At 34.5% G+C, this 19,444-nt stretch overlaps 2 protein-coding genes across 3 annotated transcripts in view; one reads left to right on the top strand and one right to left on the bottom strand.

Annotated features, from left to right (window-relative positions):
* The window catches only part of AK3 (adenylate kinase 3), a 467,912-nt gene that overhangs the window by 79,196 nt on the left and 369,272 nt on the right, over positions 1 to 19,444 (top strand). The window lies entirely within an intron of this gene.
* The window catches only part of JAK2 (Janus kinase 2), a 117,172-nt gene that overhangs the window by 24,854 nt on the left and 72,874 nt on the right, over positions 1 to 19,444 (bottom strand). For both annotated transcript variants that reach the window (XM_069576481.1, XM_069576482.1), the window contains exons 7-15: positions 13,851 to 14,172; positions 12,887 to 13,006; positions 10,883 to 11,040; positions 8,017 to 8,128; positions 6,028 to 6,214; positions 5,232 to 5,359; positions 2,298 to 2,432; positions 1,103 to 1,190; positions 24 to 151 (exon numbers count right to left, since the gene is read on the bottom strand). In XM_069576481.1, coding sequence (XP_069432582.1) covers positions 24 to 151; positions 1,103 to 1,190; positions 2,298 to 2,432; positions 5,232 to 5,359; positions 6,028 to 6,214; positions 8,017 to 8,128; positions 10,883 to 11,040; positions 12,887 to 13,006; positions 13,851 to 14,172 — 1,378 coding nt within the window. The remainder of the gene's footprint in view (positions 1 to 23; positions 152 to 1,102; positions 1,191 to 2,297; positions 2,433 to 5,231; positions 5,360 to 6,027; positions 6,215 to 8,016; positions 8,129 to 10,882; positions 11,041 to 12,886; positions 13,007 to 13,850; positions 14,173 to 19,444) is intronic.

The following is a 19,444-nucleotide window of genomic DNA, read 5'->3' as shown; positions in this document are numbered from 1 at the left end:
TGACAAAAGAATATACTACTTACTAGAAAATGCATGGCCCATGCCAACTGTTTAGCCACTTCAAGTTTCCATAATATATTTATAGAATTTTTATTCTTTTTCAGATATGTATCTAGTGATCCAAATTTTACAAATTCCTGAACCAGAATATCTGCATTAAAATATAATAATAATAAGGCTAAAGTATAATACAATGAAAAATATATAATTTTAAACTTTTATAAATATAGTTATAGTTATATGTGAGTATTATAGGTAAAGAAATTAAATTACGTGAAATACAATAATTTAAACAAAGCATAACAGGTATATACTACTGCATTTTGGGGTTTTAGTTTATTCACAACAGTAAGAGGTAGAAGTCTAAATAATTATATATAAACACAATATCATATATAGAATGAATCTCAAATCATGACTCTGCTTCAACTAATATTAAAATTAGTTTTCATATGTATATAACAATTTTTGGTGACAAAAGTCACCTTTGGATCTTGCTGGGTAACTAAAACAAATGTTACGAAAGTTTTGCTGCCCATGGTTAACTTGGAGAATAATCCATACATCAATAATAAAGAATTTACTGGAGAAATTTACATTAGTATTAAAAAAAAAAAGATCTTGGAGTTTTAACGAGCAAGAGCTTAGTAAAACTTTATGTGGCACACAAAGACTTACATATATATTTCATAGATGCCACTGACTGTCCTATGTCCCATTATTATGGACTGCAAAATTTTTTAAATTGTTAATTATGAAATACCATCAATTATATCACATTCAGATACTTTTAATGTGAAAAAAATGCATCACAGAGTCAATGAAATAAGTATAAAACCAAAAGAACTGGGATCATATGCTCTAAAACACTGTTTTCAAACTTTGTAGGAAGTATATTCTCCTTTTCCCCTAAATGAAAAAGTATGGGAAATATTAATAAATTAAAAAAGAAATACAGTGTTTTCTGTTTCAACAATATTTAATTTGTTATAGTTATACTGATATCCAACTATGATCCTAAAATTAAATTTTCTATATAAATAAAAATGGATGTTTTGAAAGACATAACATTAACAGAAAGGAAGCTGGTGGTTTTACTTACTCTCCTCTCCACAGACACATACTCCATAATTTAAAATCAGATGTTTGTGAGAAAGCTGGCTCATCATGCTTGCTGCTTCAAAGAAAGACTAATGAAAAGGAAAAAAAAAAGTAAAAATTGTGAAAGAATTACCTTTCATGTCTATAAGCATTCACAGTTCAGAAAGATATTCTGCCATTAGAAAAATGCACTTCTATTCTCAGCAGGACTATATACAAGACTACAATGTGCTTTGGTCCCTTTAGATTTGCAACTTCCATCAACCTTGATGTTAAGAGTTCATTCCCAAGAAACCGCCGATTTAAGCTTAGTTTAAGGAAACAGCAATGAGAAAGAGCAATCGTGATACAGGGCAATGTGAATTATGCAAGATAAACAGTCTTAGAACCCATAGCAGCCAGAGTGGAGAAAAGAGATACATACAGCTGCATACACCAGAGAGTGATGTGGAACCGCGATAAACATGGATGGGAGCTTCAGTTAACACTTCCTAAAGAATTAAGGCAGATAAAACAGTCTAACACCTATGTCAGGAGACTGGCAGATACTATCACTCTAACTCAACTAAACTTTGCCTAGAACTTCGGGGTATGGTTGTTGAAGATCACAATCACCAACACTGTGGAGTTCTGGATTATAACAACTCTTTGGCTTGTATGTTCCACATTATGTTCTACTGACTTCTTTTAAGACATTTTAAGTTCGTAAATGTGTGTTACATCATGTTAGGTGATATTTTACCATGCTAAAGACTCTGGCAACTGGCAGCAGGATTTCTGCTGGCTAGCATCTTCTGATGATGCCCAAAGGTATCCATCCACATTTCACCTACACAGTGTTCTTCAGTACACTGCCTTTCAAACTTTTTTAAAAAGTAGATTAAATTACAGAGGAAACCTGTGGAACCTAGGAAGCTCTGGGGAGCCAACTTTAAAACCAACTGCCTTAGTATTATATATGCAAAGATGTAATCAAACACATAACACTATGCTTAAAAATTAGTTTGGAAATTAGTTACAATGAAAAAATTCTGTTATTTTTTAGCCCCAACAGAATGTATCCTCAGAAAGGTCTTTGATATATATACTTTTAAAAATTGTAATTTGAAAAGCCACATGCATCAGTGTGTTTTGCGTGTATGAGAGCATATTTTAACTATCATAAACTACATGAATTATATAAAGAATATACAAACCTCTGAATAGTTTCTATGTGCTTTATCCAGAACTTTTAAAAGAACTTCTGTTTCATGCAGCTGACCATAGTCTCCTATTTCTCTTCTCATACCTTTAAAAATTTTTGTAAAAGTTCCTTGGCCAAGGCTTTCATTCTTTAACCAAAAAAAAAAAAAAAAAGGAAAGTGAGTAAGGATGGAAGAAAATGTGGGAATTAGGAAATATGTCCAATGACAAGAGTTAAAAAAAAAATTCATGAGCAAATATTTCCTTTACAAACCAAATCTTGATTTGAGACTCCATATTAATTATATTCTGCTTTCTTCATAGTAATAAAACACAGAAAACAAAGATTAAAGAACAAAGTGTAATTTGATTTCACCCTGTCCTTAAATGTCCTAAATTAGGTATAATTATCCATTTTAACACTTTTTATAATGTCACTGTTTACCTACATTTATTTGCATGTGAGTCTCTTTCCTTGCTTGCCTTTCCTGATAGTGCAGAATCTCTGACCTGTTTTTTATTACTACTTACTAGTTGTGTGACCTTCTATAGGCCATTTAATCTTTCTATACAGCAATTATCTTGGTATCTTCACCTGAAGAATGAGGATTATGTTTCCATAAAACTGTCATGAACAATAAATGAAAAAAATACACAATAGCATTTAGTGCAGTCTACAACACAGTAAATGCTCAACTAAGTGTTAGCTATTACTACTATTACTAGTGCTTCTTATATACCCTTACAGAATAATTGAAAGCCTGCAATCTGAAGCAGGGCTGCCTGCACTCTATTATTATCAGTTTTGTGATGTTAGTCAGGTTACCTAGCAACTCCCTGCTTCTTGTTACTCACATAAGATTCATATCTTTGTAATTCTGAATAATTTTATCTATTGTCTCCTTAAGGAATTCAGATACCAGTTTGGTCTTTCTCATTCTACTTTCCATGTCCCTTAAGCTTTCTTTCATAATTTCCATTTCTTTCTCCCTATCTGCAGCATTTAAATGATTTTCAGATCTTTCAATTCAGTAGTTCTCTCTTCAACTATGAATAATCTGCCTTTACTTTGTCCATTTTTTAAATGTCAATGAGTATATTTTTCATTTTTATACTTTTTCCTCCAAATTTTTTTGGGCTATGTTGATACTATCTTGGGTTTTTCCCTTGTTTTCAACTCCTTTTTAATGTTTAAACATATAAATGTGTATTTTATAGCTTCTATCTGAAAAGTCTGTTATATGAAGCTCTTAGATATAATTTTGATGCTTGTTGGTCTGCTGATTCTTGCTTAATCCTGGATTACTTCTCCACATGTTTTTAAATTTTCAGCTTAAAGCTCATGTTTGGAGTCATTTTATCTGTGGGAATCTTAGGTGGCCTACATTAACAGGATATCCTTCCAGAAAGATTTTATATTTGCTTTTGATGACCACCACAAGGTGTTACTAAAGGAGTACCACCTATTATTTTAACTTAATTTACTGGGTTCAGTTCAGTTCAGTTCAGTCACTCAGTCCAACTCTTTGCAACTCCATGAACTGCAGCATGCCAGGCTTCCCTATCCATCACTAATTCCCGGAGTCCACCCAAACCCATGTCCATTGAGTCAGTGATGCCATCCAACCATCTCATCCTCTGTCGTCCCCTTCTCCTCCTGCCTTCAATCCTTCCCAGCATCAGGGTCTTTTCCAGTGAGTCAGCTCTTCGCATCAGGTGGCCAAAGTACTGGAGTTTCAACTTCAACATCAGTCCTTCCAATGGACACCCAGGACTGATCTCCTTTAGGATGAACTAGTTGGATCTCCTTGCAGTCCAAGGAACTCTCAAGAATCTTCTCCAACACCACAGTTTAATAGCATCAATTCTTTGGCGCTCAGTTTTCTTCACAGTCCAACTCTCACATCCATACATGACCGCTGGAAAAACCATAGCCTTGACGAGATGGACCTTTGTTGGCAAAGTAATGTCTCTGCTTTTCAACATGCTATCTAGATTGGTCATAACTTTCCTTCCAAGAAGTAAGCGTCTTTTAATTTCATGGCTGCAAACACCATCTGCAGTGATTTTGGAGCCCAGAAAAATAAAGTCAGCCACTGTTTCCACTGTTTCCCCATCTATTTCCCATGAAATGATGGGACCAGATGCCATGATCTTCGTTTTCTGAATGTTGAGCTTTAAGCCAACTTTTTCACTCTCCTCTTTCACTTTCATCCAGAGGCTCTTTAGTTCTTCTTCAATTTATTGGCTTAGGGTTTCTCAAACCATGCAGGTGGTATAAACTTTAATTCGAAAGTTTATAATTACAAATTCTGAAGATGAACTTTTTCCTAACTTAAGAGCACAACTAAGACAACATTCTTTTTCTCTTTTTGCTAGTGGATAAATTTTTCATAATCCATATACTGTTTCACTGAGGATGCATTTACTTAAGAATCCTGGCTTTATTCACAGATAGCCTTACTTTTAACTCCTTGTCTTGTATAGAACTCAAGACTTGGCCCTTTTTTGTACTGCTTTTAGCTCTTAGTTCTCTTGATTCGTGAGAATAATCCTATTTCCCAAAATGTCCTGTGGCCAAACATCAGCTCTTATGTGTTACTACTGTTTTCAGTACCTTCTTTGAATTTCCCTTACTTTCTTGAGAACCTGAGAATTAAGGTACTTTTTCAGAAGAATACTTTTAATTTTTAATATTTTTTAAATTTCTCAAAAGAGAATACAATTCCATTCTTAAAATAATTAACTCGTTTGGTATCACATTTTCTATAGGAAATGAAAGTATCTGAACTGCTATAAACTTTTTATAACATAGGTTACAATAAAGAGTCGGACACAACTGAGCGACTGAACTGAACTGAAATGTCATGTGAATGAATGTGGGGTAGAAAATGAAGAACAGTTGTTTAAAAAGACAAAAAGACAATAATCAGCATCTATTGACTTACAAATACCAAATCTTCATTTCTAATTTTGTGGAACACCATTTGGTTCACATTATTATGCCTTTGTAAAGTTGGTGAGGTTGGTACATCAGAAACACCATTGGTTCTGAAGACTAGAAGGTTTGATTTGTCTGTTTAAAAAAAGGATAGAATGAATGAAAAAAATATACATAAAATCAAAACACACTGAGAATATAAATTGCTCCAAAGGAATAAAATAAAATGTGTCCTATAAAAAAGAAATGCTTAACAGCCTCTTATTGTTCCTTTTTATTTTCCCATGGAAAAGTATTTTAGGAGTTTTTTCATTGAAGTTTGATGTACTCTAACCAGTTATTATAATGTATGCAAAATTACAATCATTTTCTTAACTAGTACAATTTTTCAGGAATTTTAATATGCCTGTTATCTCAAGAGATTTCTAATCTTACTATTTTCACTTTAAAAGATAATTTAAAAGAAATTAAGATTCTAAAAGGATCTGAAAGTATTTCTTCAGAATAACAAGAGAATTTGGTTGTGAGGTCTTTCAGTTCAATAAATAAGTAGCTTATTGATACTATGAAATTATTTCTTAAAATAAATTTTAGAATTATACAACTTTAAGTTACTTATAGACAACCCAAACCAAACTGAACAATTCTATTAGAGGATGCTTGTATAACATATGAGGAAAAAATTCATTGTTTTTGGAGCTTTTTCTCTCCTGTTTCTTGTGAAATCAGTATATCGAAGATATCTCCCACCATATAAAACACCCAAGACCAGTATTTTAAAAATAACTAGAAAACTATTTTACCTTTTGGCTTTGGGGGACAGCATTTAGTAAACTGGAAAATTATACTGTCCGAGCGAACAGTTTCCATCTGGTAGCAATTCAGAAGATCTTTAAGATTACTGAAGTTCTTCTTAGTACCACTGAGGTTGTATTCTCCATTCTCATTTTTTGTAATCAAACAGTGCTTATATTCAATAACATTCTCTCGCTATGTAAGTTTAATTATAAAGAAAGGGAAGGAAAAATCACAATGGACATCACAGTGATTACTGTGATAAAAAGGATACCACAGAAACAACCAACAGAACATTTAGATATTTGAACCATAAATCCTAGCCTATAAATGTGGCTTAAGAGTTACTTTATTGAAAGGCAAGGAAGAAAGCAATAATAATAAACAATAATAATACCATCCTTAAGAGCTTTCCATCATTTAAAAGACATAGTATAAAACGATTTTAGCATATAAGGCCTTCCATGAGTTGGCTTCTGCCTCCATCTCCAACCTTAACTCCTGCCACTCTCAACATATAATCCATGTTCTAGCTATATTGAGTGACTTAAAAAATTTAAAGCAAATGCCATGCCATTTCATGCCTTGAAAACTGTAAGTGCTATCTCTCTGCAGAATGTACATCCTTTCCTTTTGAGCAATGGACTTTTATCCAATTCTTAAAACTCAGTTTAATTTCACTTTTTCTGTGAAGTCCTCCCTAACAACATTTACTCCATTCCACAGGCAAAGGCGATGACCTGTTTCACTGTGCCACTACAGTATTTGTATAATTATCTCTAATGTGGCAATTCTGATAATATTCAGTTTTTCAGTGTTTGTCTTATGTGCTGTACTTCTCATCCATCTATTTTTAAACATATTCAGTCTGCTATAAACATATTCAATCAACTTACAACCATTTTTTTATAAAATCAACTTATTATCTCTGGTCAGTCTCAAGTCCTTCGTACTCTAAAGGACCTATTTTAATCATTGTAAACCTTCTCTTATTGTCTTATTTGCTTACACTGGATAATGCTCAATTTAATATTTTTTGGTATACTTCATTTTTGTTTTACAAAAAGATAAATATCTTAAAGCAGGGTTATACCGTATGCTCCCTAATATACAGCCCTCATATTATACTAGACTAATACAGTAAACATAAAAATATACTTATTTTGATTTGATAATTGAATATAATAGACTGTGAATTAGGATAGACTATCAGTATTTTACAATATTAAAGTCATGGAGCAACCGACTTTCTATATTTTCATGGACAATTAACCCACTTTACATATGTTAAATAAGATTTTTTATAAAAATTAAAATAACAACACAATTCTTACAGTCTCTACTTTTAAAAAGTACGATAAATTTTGGAAGCAGCTATAAAGTTTCTCAAGATTTATACCATGAAATTGCTTTATAAATGATAGTATATTTTATATAATTTTGCACAATAAATAATTTTAGTTGAGATTCAAAATGGTCTGTATTAACAGTAAGATTTCATTACAGTATTACACTTAAAGTGTACATTGTAGATCATTATTCTTAATATTGGAAAAACCACCAGTTAAAAGTACAATGTCTTCTTCTTTGTCATTACCCTATTTCACTCTAATCCTATAACCATTACCAGTAAAATGAAAGTTTACTTCTGATTTGTTTTGTTCTAAATGTTTTGGTAAAGATTTCCATTTTTGTGACAAAAGAGACTTCAAAAGATGTGATGAAATCTGACATACTGGTAATACTCAAACAAAAAAATCCAGATAAAAAGATACTAAGATATTAGAAATAATTTTTAACATAAATCCTAGGAGTTATACTTTGTTTATGTATAAAGAATCCCTGAGGTAAATTAAGCTTACTTAATTGCTAGTTATCATATCCAGAACTATTATTTGGAGCATTAAAAAGGAAATACAGTAGATATTATCAAGGAGGAATTACATGCACTAAATAAACATATTTAACATATTTAACATTAATTATATCATACTAACCTCAACAGCAAAAGTCAGAAAATATTTATGAAAGTCCTTGGGACTGCATCGAAGTACATAGAGTCCAGTCTGATTACCTGTTTTCTTCAGTTTACTGATAGCAAAATCCATTCTAAAGGTAAAGAAATAATCTGAATGATAATGCAGTAAGAACCATGACATCACAACCAAAGTGTCATCTAACAGATCGGAAGTCAAACCTAAAACTCTAAGAATTTTTATAAGTCTCCTCCACTTCATATTTTTCCCAATAATCTTGCAAGGAAAAATACTGAAGTACCAAGCCATTCTGCAATAAGTTCACAATGATTCAAGGGGCAATTATATTGCTTTAAAAACATCAGGTATTGTAAGACATACAAAATCACAAAGAACACAATTCATTCCTTTGACTCTTCTGCCTTCCAATTTCAAATTTAGCATTTTAAAAACCATACTCAAAACTTCATTTAACTATACAATCAGTGTATCATAAAACACTTGTCTCTTCCATCACAGCCATTACTAATATAAAAATTTATGAGTATTTTTAATATTTAATATAATACCAAGGTCTAATAGAAGACCAATGGCAAACAACAGAGACTACTAACTTTTAAAAATTTGCTATATGTTTAACTGAAGCTGTATATATTGAAAGAAATGTAATCTACATGAAAGCAAGAATTATCTTGCTGTATTTCTCACATATAAACCAGCACCTGATACATATCAGGTACTTAGTAAATGTTCTACAAATAAATGAAAGAATGGATGGATGGATAATGAATGAATGAATGGCAGGAGTTTTTAAAATATTGAATATGTAAATTACAGAATGTTCAAATAATGCAACTTTGTCATAGCAACCACACTTCTTTTTTGGCTGCACTGAGTAGCATGTGGGATCTTAGTTCCCTGATCAAGGATCAAACCCATGACCCCTGCAGCGGAAGCACAGAGACAGAACCACTGGACCACCAGGGAATTCTCACAATCATACTTCTTAGACAATGGGTATAGGTCAAATCAGTCTTGAATTTCAGTCAGGACCTGATTCCTCAAATATTTAAAGACAGGGTAAGGTAAAAAAGCTTCTTCAGTGGCGCAGACTGTGAAGAATCTTCCTGCAATGCAGAAGACCCGGGTTTGATCCCTGGGTCAGGAAGATATCCTGGAGAAGGGAATGGCAATCCCTCCAGGATTCTTGCTGGGAGAATCCCATGGACAGAGGAGCCTGGAGGGCTACAATCCATGGGGTAGCAGAGTCAGACACAATTGAGCAACTAACACTTTCACTAAGGTAAAAAACATGCTCAAAATCCCAGATTGTTTCTTCTGCTCAAGTCCTTCAAACCTGCTGCTGCTGCTAAGTTGCGTCAGTCACGTGCGACCCCACAGACGGCAGCCCACCAGGCTCCACCGTCCCTGGGATTCTCCAGGCAAGAACACTGGAGTGGGTTGCCATTTCCTCCTCCAATGCATGAAAGTGAAAAGTGAAAGTGAAGTTGATCAGTCGTGTCCGACTCGTAGCGATCCCCTGGACTACAGCCTACCAGGCTCCTCAGTCCATGGGATTTTCCAGGCAAGACTACTGGAATGGGGTGCCACTGCCTTTTCTGCCTTCAAACCTGGTGCCAATCATAAAACACATTCTGGTTGAGAGATAACTCTAGTTGGGGTGAACAAATATTCATGATAGCTGTTTTTATCTAGTGCTAAAGTAAGGCCTACAACTGTGTGGGTCAATATGTTGGCTAGTAGCCAGATGAAGCTCTTCACAGTTGACCCTTTAATAGTGTGGGTTTGAACTGCAAGGGTCCACATATATGCAGGTATTTTTCAGTAGTAAATACTGTACTACTGCATGGTCTGTGGTTGTTTGAACTTAAGGATATCGAGGAACCACAGATATGGAGGACTGACTGTAAGTTATATGTAGATTAAGATCCTGTGTTGTTCAAGGATCAATTGTAAAGCTATTAAAATTAAATTAAAAATTCAGTTCCTTGGTTGCAGTAGAAACATTTTAAATATTAAATAGCTACATGCGGCTAGTAGCAATTACTAAAGAGCACAGATTTAGAACATCTCATTTCCATCACATACTGCACAGCAATAGTCTAGAAAGATGGATATCAGACACAGTTTGTGTTCAAAGCTTTCAATAGAAGGTGTTGGATTATTCAAAAATAAGGATGATTATCAAATTTTGCATTGTGGCTCCTCCACATTATTTCCAAATTAATGAAACATAAATCGGATGGTTTTAAAAAATTAATATCAAAGAATTAGTTAAACACAAGGAGATCCAACCAGTCCATTCTAAAGGAGATCAGTCCTGGGTGTTCTTTGGAAGGACTGATGCTAAAGCTGAAACTCCAATACTTTGGCCACCTCATGCAAAAAGTTGATTCATTGGAAAAGACTGTGATGCTGGGAGGGATTGGGGGCAGGAGGAGAAGGGGACAACAGAAGATGAGATGGCTGGATGGCATCACTGACTCGATGGACGTGAGTTTGAGTGAACTCTGGGAGTTGGTGATGGACAGGGAGGCCTGGCGTGCTGCGATTTATGGGGCTGCAAAGAGTCAGATATGACTGAGCAACTGAACTGAACTGAGAGTACTAAATATCTAACTTAAACAAGTTAGTACTACAGACTGGAATATAGATGGTAGATTATAATCTAAATAATTCTAATTATTATGTAGTCTGATTGGAAATAGACTTTTGTTAAAAGAAAAATAATTTCAGTCAGATCAAGTTAATATTTCTCTTCCTGAACTTCCGAAACCTAGGTATATCATTCTGTTGTGTAAAATATTCTTTATAAATATCTTGTTATTACTTTAAAAAATTTACTTTAAAAGTCAATATTACTCACGAAATTGGGCCATGACAGTTGCTTTGTATATTTTCAAGCACCATTGGAGGTGCTACTTCTTTACAAAGATAATGATGTGCATCTGCAGTTAATCTATAATATCCATCAATTAATGACACAAAAGACAAAGCTTCTCTTAATGACTTAAGTTCAATTTCCTAGGAGGAGAAAAGAAAAAGAAGAAATTTATTTTCACTGCATGTTATCAGGTAATTCTTCTAAATTACTTTTCTTTGCGATTGCTCAAATGTCTTTAATGGCTCCAAGTTATACACTTTGAATTACAAATTCTTGTGTCTGATATTTGAGACCCTCTCAAATATGGGTTTACCATGCTTTTTCAGTTACAGTCCACTCTATATCCATAATTATACTATATTTTCCAAAACACCCATTAGACAAATATTCCAGTCATTTCAATTAGAAACCTATCTATATCTAGTCTGATACAAAAGTTGGTATGAATTAGAAATACTACAAGAAACTGAAGCAACGATCAACTTGCAGAAAAACAAAAAGTTGTACATATAAGAATGAAACTGTAATCATGGTATAATGCCTGTTCAGCAAAGAACAATATTAGTCACAATGAGAATAGAGAATATGTACTTATATCAAAAATTATAAGGAGAGAACTGTGTGAGGTATTTGAACTATAAAAAATATTTAGCTAACACAGGTTATAAAAATGATTCCTATAAAAGATACCATAAACAATGACATGAAGAATTGCAAACCTGTGCAACAAAGGATTAATACCTAAGAACAGGAAAGCATGCTGATCAAAGTGAATTACAAGTTTTATAATTTTGGTCATATAACCCTGAAATGGCCAGAGAGGTAAGACAGAGAGATATTTAAATTACAAAATAAATATGACATTTAAGCCAAAAGTACAAGAAATATCTGAGTTAAAAAGAGAACAGAGCCAGAAAAATAAAAGCAGTTTAAGAGGACAGTACAAAGGAATTCATTTCTTCCTTTCAATTAAAATAAGTAGGATGTCTGAAGCTGTTTTGTCTTATCATTATTATCAGCCCAGGCTGGGCAGCATGTGGTCTCTTAGTTCCCAGACCAGAGATCAAACCCATGGCCCTGTAGTGGAAGCACACAGTCCAATCCATTGGACAACCAGGGAACTCCCTCTGAAGCTATTTTAAAACAGAGGAAAGGTTAATCTTTTATAATCAAACATGCCTCACAGTTCAGATAAGGATTACCTGGGATTGGTTCACAATTTGTTACATAAATAGGCAATATGATAGAATTATGCATACCTCTACTGGTAAAAAAGATTATACAGTTGTCCCTCCATTCCTCTATATCTGCATGGTATTGGCTCAAGCATCTGTCTCCCCTCCACAGACACCAAAATCCCTGAATCCACAAGTCCCTTATATAAAATGATGCAGTATCTGCATATAAAGTATCTATATCCTCCCATATCCTTTAAATCATCTCTATAATACCTAATATAACGTAAATGAGATGTGAATGGTTATAAATACAATATAAATGCTATGCAAATAGTTGCCTGCACATGGTAAATTCAAGTTTGCTTTCTGGAACTTTCTGGAATTTTTTTCTCTGAATATTTTCAATCTACAGCTAGTTGAATCTGTGGATATGGAACTCACAGATATAGAGAGTAGACTGTATAGAGAGGAAAGAGCATTACAACAGGGAACGAGCAAAACTGGGGTCGGGGTGGGAGAGGAGAGGGCAGGAAGTAACTGGTGCTTTGCTAATTATGAAAATGACTGAAAAATACATTAATGTGCAAGACATTCTTTGGGGAGATGGTGTTGGTAGTGATACAAAAAACTAGATGTAATCAAAAAGCTTACTAAAATGATGTTTACAGCTCTAAGTTGATGTTACCAGCTCTATTTAAAACTACAATCAAAATCCCTACAAGAGAACATCTTAGGTATTAAGATTCTGAAATACTTATTTCTGACAACCATAAAGCATAACCATTATATAATGATAAAGCAAACTTACTAGACTTTTACCATCTTGCTTATGAATAGTTACAATTCTGCTTTCATTTGCGCCTTCTTGATTTGCTTGTTTAATACTGATATCAATAATATCAGGAAAATCACAATACAACTGTAAATCCTGTAATTAAGAGCAGTTGATATTAAAAATAGGTTGAATTTAGGGAGCTATTTTAAAATAAGACTTATAAAGGAGAGAGATTTCATTCCAAATTCTTTTTTAAAGTATTGACAGCAATAGATAAGCATTGAATGAGATTCTCTCTCCCAATAATGTAACCCTGTATCTTGGTTTCCATTTAAAAATGAGAGGATTAAAGGGTGCCAGGAATCTAAAGTGTGCTATAGTACCCTTCAATCCAATCAACATTAATAGAAACCATTACCAGAAAATTCAGTTTACCAAATAATTATAATAAAATAAAATCTGACAACATCCTAAGAACAATATAGACATGAACAAACTTAAAACTTGTAATGCAAACTTAAAGAAGTATTTAACAAGTATGCAACATCATAAAATCAATAAAAACTAATCTTTTTCTAGCTGAATTTCATAATTGTCCTTCCAGTTATCAGTAACAGTTAAAGAAAAGAAAGAAGCAAAACAACTTTAAAAATCACTTTTAGAATTTAAGCCTTTTTGAACCTATAAGAACACCATCTGTATTTTCCAAGTCTCCTGTAAATGTGTTATCATACTTTCAGAATTTTAAAAACCAAACATTAAAAAAGAACACCATTACTAATTATTTTGTCATAGAAAACAAACAAAATGCCATTTAAGAACAACGAGAAAAGAACCATAGCTATGATCTTGCTGGTGTCACATTATTAAAAACTTCCACTTATATCAATGGAAGGAGAGTAGTGCAAGACCATGTTCCAAATGACTAAAAGTACTTTGCTTCTATTGCCATTCTACTTAAATTAACAAAGAACAAGAACATATCGTTGAGGATTACCTGTTCTGTCAGTGTCTCACTTTCTTTATGTTTCCCTCTTGACCACTGAATTCCACCGTTTCCAGTTATTATAATGGTTGCAAAAATCTCCTCACCTGAAGGACCTCTTCCAGGTTCTTTTACTTCAAATTGCTCTGTGTAGAAGGCAGACTGAAGAGTTTCCAGATTTATAAGATACTTAAGTTTCAAGTTTCTGGCAGTGGCTTTGCAATGGCTGAATTGCTCAATAAATCTGCGAAATCTGTACCTTATTCTCTTCCTTGTCAAAATATGATACTCTTGGATCTTTGCTCGAACACATTTTGGCAAAAATGTCTTGTAGCTAGAGATAATAAAGAGTACACACAAGAGCAAAACAAGTTGGAACAAAATAAAATTAGAAGATACCACTCTTCTCCATAATAAGCAAATAGCACAACAGTCAAGTGAAAAAGGTAACAAAATCACCATCCATATAGTATAAAACCTTAACGTTTTATTTGATGATGTGAATGCCTTTACAAATTCTGAGTTGTCATAAAATTTTAGAGAAGGCGAAGTTAATTTTTTTCCCCTAAAGAAATGAAGACAGAGTCTAGTTAATATTGGAATCTCTAAAAATTTCTCTATCTTATATACGTCATTTTGGCATATCTTTCCTATAATACTATACTCTAAAATTTATCTGAATTCTGGAAATTGTTATATTTTGTTAGATATTACTGATATTCACTAGGCAAACATACTTCTTTTGTGTTCATTATTCTCTCAGGTCAGCTTCAATAACTCCTATTAATCCCTTTGAAATAAAAACAGTTCTATTTGGAAATGTTCTGAATCTTTTGTACTTCCATCTCTATGTAAAATATCCCAAGGAAGGAAGATAATTTATTTCCCTTCTGCTCAAGTGTCTAAAAAAGGAAGACTATTTTATTTCTGAAGGTACAGCTGGATCTCTATAACCATGTTAGATGCTATTCCCTTTGTCTGACAGCATTCTGTGCGATGCTCCATAATTAATCACTTATCACATTGTCCTACACGTACCTGAGTGCTGGAACTGCCTAATGCTGACAGATTATTATATTTTAATGATTATTTTGTACTGTTATAGAGCCATCATTAAAATTTGAATTAAATAAAATAGCAAATAAATTACATTTAAATATAGACAATAAATACTCAAAAGGCATCACTTCCTAATTATTTTACATTATTTATTTATTTATACATTTTTACTACTATATGTGCTTTTGAGGTTATATGTGAGTGACGGAAAGGGTTTGCTACTCATCTCTCTTCAACTCTGCATTGGGTGACCTCAGATTGCTACTTTGAAATTGGCCACAGATACATGGTATTTAAACCATGCATATCAGCAAAAGTTACAAACAAATCAGATATTTTTTTCTCTAAGAACTGTTGTTAAACATTTACCAGCACACCACTGCTTTCTTTCCTTCCCTGCTCTACCCTAATCCCCTTACAGAGCTATCAGTCTTGTGTTCAAGTAGCCAAAGCTGCTGGGAAAAGTCCTTTGACAAGGTAGATGGCTTGCATTATAAATTCATAATCACAAATTTCAAACAGGCTTTTGTCACTACTATCACTTTTATGACATTTCTCTGTTCAACTAATTTTCCCAAGTCCCACAACTATGTCAAATCTCCGATATTTTTAAAGTTCCTTCTTCTCTTCTTACACCTCAGCTACACTTCTCTCTATTATCAAAAACGACTTCATGTTTTTCTTAGGGGGAAAAAAAAAGCTTCTCTAAGCAGAACTCCCCCAGTATCATGCTAGTAAACCTTATACATGTGCATTCATTCTTTCTTCCTTCCCACCTATTACAATAAATAAGGTATAAATCTATTAAAGTTATTTCTTTGATATGTACTTACCTCTACCCTCTGGGGAATTTTACCCTATTTATTACTTATCTTCAAACCACAAGTTTTAAAGTTCTTCCCATCTTAAATATAAAAATCTCCTTATCCCTCTTCTCTCTCCAGCCACAGCCTATCTGGCTTCTTTTTAAGAGTTCATATAGCCAATTTCATTTCCTCACCTTCCATTTACTCCTTAACTCACTCCAATCTGGCTTCTGTTCCATCATTCTCTAGAAACCACTCTTGCTAAGATCAAGGAATGTTGCTAAAACCAAATTCCTTGTTCATTTTACTTGCCATTTTTCAGAAGCATCCAACAGTGTTAATCACTCTCTCCTTGACACTTTCTTCCCTTAGTTTTCCTGATTTCCATCCCATTTCTTTGGCTACTTTGCCAGTCTTCTTTACAGGTTCAATCCCCTTTAGCTGGTGATAATTGTTAGAATTCTTCAAGACTTAACTATGGGCCCTCTTCTTTTCTTATCTATACTTTCTTTCAGTCTAGATACAAACGACTCTGATATCTCTAGCTCTAGCCCAGACTTCTAAGCTTCAGACATTATCCTCCATAGTCAAGTCAATTTACCCATATAATGTGGATGTCTCAAAAGTGCCTCAAACAACGGAGCAAACCAAATTTATGAGTCCCCATAACGTCCTCCCCTAAAAGATTCTCCTAAAGCATTTCCTATCTGAGTACACTGCACTAAAGATCCCCTATTCCCACAAGCCCCAGAAACTCATGAATCATTCTTTACATAACCTCCCCACCAACCCCCATTATTCAATCTGTCACCATCTTCCCTTGATTTTCCCTTCTAAATATTTCTCTAATTTGTCCATTTTTCTTATTATTAACCAATTCAACTGCAATTCCTAGAGGAACTACTGCAATGACCTTACTATCTAGGCAACCCACATTTCCATTTTCTCTTTCAGCCCTCAAATTAGTTTTCTACTCTGTTGTCATAGGAATCTTCTATGTATTAAACCCTTGCTTTAATACTCTTACATAGGGCTTCACTGGTGGCTCAGTGGTAAAGAATCCAGCTGCCAATGTAGGAGACACAGGTTTGATCCCTGGGTTGGCAAGATAACCTGGAAAAGGAAAGGGCAACCCACTCCAATACTCTTGCATAGGAAATCCCATGGACAGAGGAGCCTGGCGGGCTGCAATCCACAAAGCTGCAAAGAGTTGGACACAACTTAGCAACTGAGCACACAGGCAATACTCTCACATAGTTTCCTAGTGTTCTTAAACTTATCAACATGCCTCTAGGTTCTGTATGGTCCAGCCCTTGCCTCATCACCTACTAACTCTTTGAGCTCGAACCATACTGACTCTCTTCATCCTCCCCATATTTCTTTCTGCTGCAAAGCCTCTTCCATGAGCCTCTACTCTCCATCAGTTACCTCTCTTCACCCAATAAATTCTACTCATTTTTCAGATCTCAAAAGTCACATTCCTTTCCTTTTAAGGGCAATTATATATGTGTAAAAGACTCTTGATGAAGGTGAAAGAGGAGAGTAAAAAAGCTGGCTTAAAACTCAACATTCAAAAAACTAAGATCATGGCATCCAGTCCCATCACTTCATGGCAAACAGATGTGGAAACAATGGAAAACACTGATAGACTTTATTTTCTTGGGCTCCAAAATCACTGCAGATGGTGACTGCAGCCATGAAATTAAAAGATGTTTACTCCTTGAAAAACAACCTACAACAAACCTACACAGTGTGTTAAAAAGAAGAGACATTATTTTACTGACAAAGATCCGTATAGTCAAAGCTATAGTTTTTCTAGTAGTCAAGTATGGATTGAGAGCTGGACCATAAACAAAGTTGAATGCTGAAGAACTGGTGCTTTTGAATTATGGTGTTGGAAAGGACTCTTGAGAGTCCCCTGGACTGCAAGGAGATCAAACCAATCAGTCTTAAAGGAAATCAATCCTGAATATTCATTGGAGGGACTGACGCTGAGGCTGAAGCTCTAATACTTTGACCACCTGATGTGAAGAGCCGACTCACTGGAAAAGACCCTGATGCTAGGAAAGATTGAAGGCAGGAGGAGAAGGGGACAACAGAGGATGAGATGGTTGGATGGAATCACAGATTCAATGAACATGAATTTGAGCAAGCTCTAAGAGATGGTGAAGGACAGGGAAGCCTGGCGTGTTACAGTCCATGGAGTTGCAAAGAGCTGGACATGACTGAGCAACTGAACAAAATATATAAAATTTAACAAAAGTCTGGATAGAATATAGGAGAGCCTCGGTAAGTTTAGAAAAAAACTGAAAGGTTTAAAAATACAATCAGAATACAAATACTTCCTACTTTACCTTCTTCTGTCAACAACTTTAGCTAAACCAAGAGCCCTACTAAATCTGGATTACAATTTATATAAACACCAGTGCTACTTGATTTGACAAGGCTTTGAAAGCTTGTCTGGAAACCAAAAGAGGAGTTTAAGATAACAAAATACAAAAAGTTTTTCCACTTTGATTCCTAGAATAAAGGACAGACATACATCCTTTGCTATACTATAAGAATGTATAGTTTCTTGAATATGATGAATCTGCTTTGGTATCATCTGTTATGGGAACTAGCTAGATTTTGTTAGAAACACTAAAAATTTTTCAAAAGTCACAAAGTTATTAATTCCTGAAGCATGGAAACATTATTCTTGATGCTTTTGTTATACTGAAACTTTAAGTGTTAGTTACTCAGTCACAGCCAGCTCTTTGCAACCCCATGGACTGTAGCCCACCAGGCTCCTATGTCCATGGAATTCTCCAGGCAAGAATATTGGAGTGGGAAGCCATTCCCTTCTCCAGGGGATCTTTCTCATGATCTGGATTGAACCCAGGTCTCCTGCATTGCAGGCATATTCTTTACCATCTGAGTCACCAGAGTAGCCCTGAACCTTTAAGGTAGCCTAAAATTCAGGCTCTAAAAGCTTCTGAAGTTAAGTCTTATCTTACATACCATTTTTGTACCATAACATGAAATCTGCATCTTGTTATCACAATTGGAATAGACCACTGTGAACTCTAGTATCTGCTTAGCTGTGCAGGAGTCTAGTGATATGAGGTATATATCTCCGTTGCTATGTTAAGTGGCCTTGGCCCTGGTCTAGTGTTCACAAATTCAACAGGGTCTCCTTTACACACTTTTCATTCTCTACTCTCTTCCTTTTGCAGACCTAGGATTTCAAGGAGCAGATGAAGAATGAAACAGAAAAACCTTCTCCATTTCCTTTACTTTCTGTACTCCAACACCAAAACCACAATGCGCAATCAGGATCTGGCACAGCGAAGGCTAAGTGTCTAACACACACACACGCACAAGGAGGTGCACGAGCACACAGACACAGGCACACACGTGGACACGAAGGCTCGTTCTCACAGACACAGATGCACCTGATACACAGGCACAGACACACAGAGACGTACCGTACAGGTATTTTTTTAAGTCTGGGAAAGATAACACAGGTATTATTTTATGTATCATACTAGTCAGAGAAGCATACTCTACTGGATATTTCTAGGAACAAAGCAGCTTATTTCATTCGGGAAAGAACAAATTATTCACCTGTTCTTCCACCAATCCCGAAAACTTTAACAAAAAGTAGAGTTCCTTGATTATTTTTCAGAAATAAGCAATGAGAGAAAATTTGGAAAACATCAGGGAATTAAATTACATTAAGAAGGCAAGCTAATCAGGCAT

Source organism: Ovis canadensis, chromosome 2 (assembly GCF_042477335.2).
Source record: "Ovis canadensis isolate MfBH-ARS-UI-01 breed Bighorn chromosome 2, ARS-UI_OviCan_v2, whole genome shotgun sequence".
Taxonomy (NCBI): domain Eukaryota; kingdom Metazoa; phylum Chordata; class Mammalia; order Artiodactyla; family Bovidae; genus Ovis; species Ovis canadensis.
Note: the sequence above shows the minus strand (reverse complement) of the source record. Positions and strands in the feature narration are given on the sequence as shown.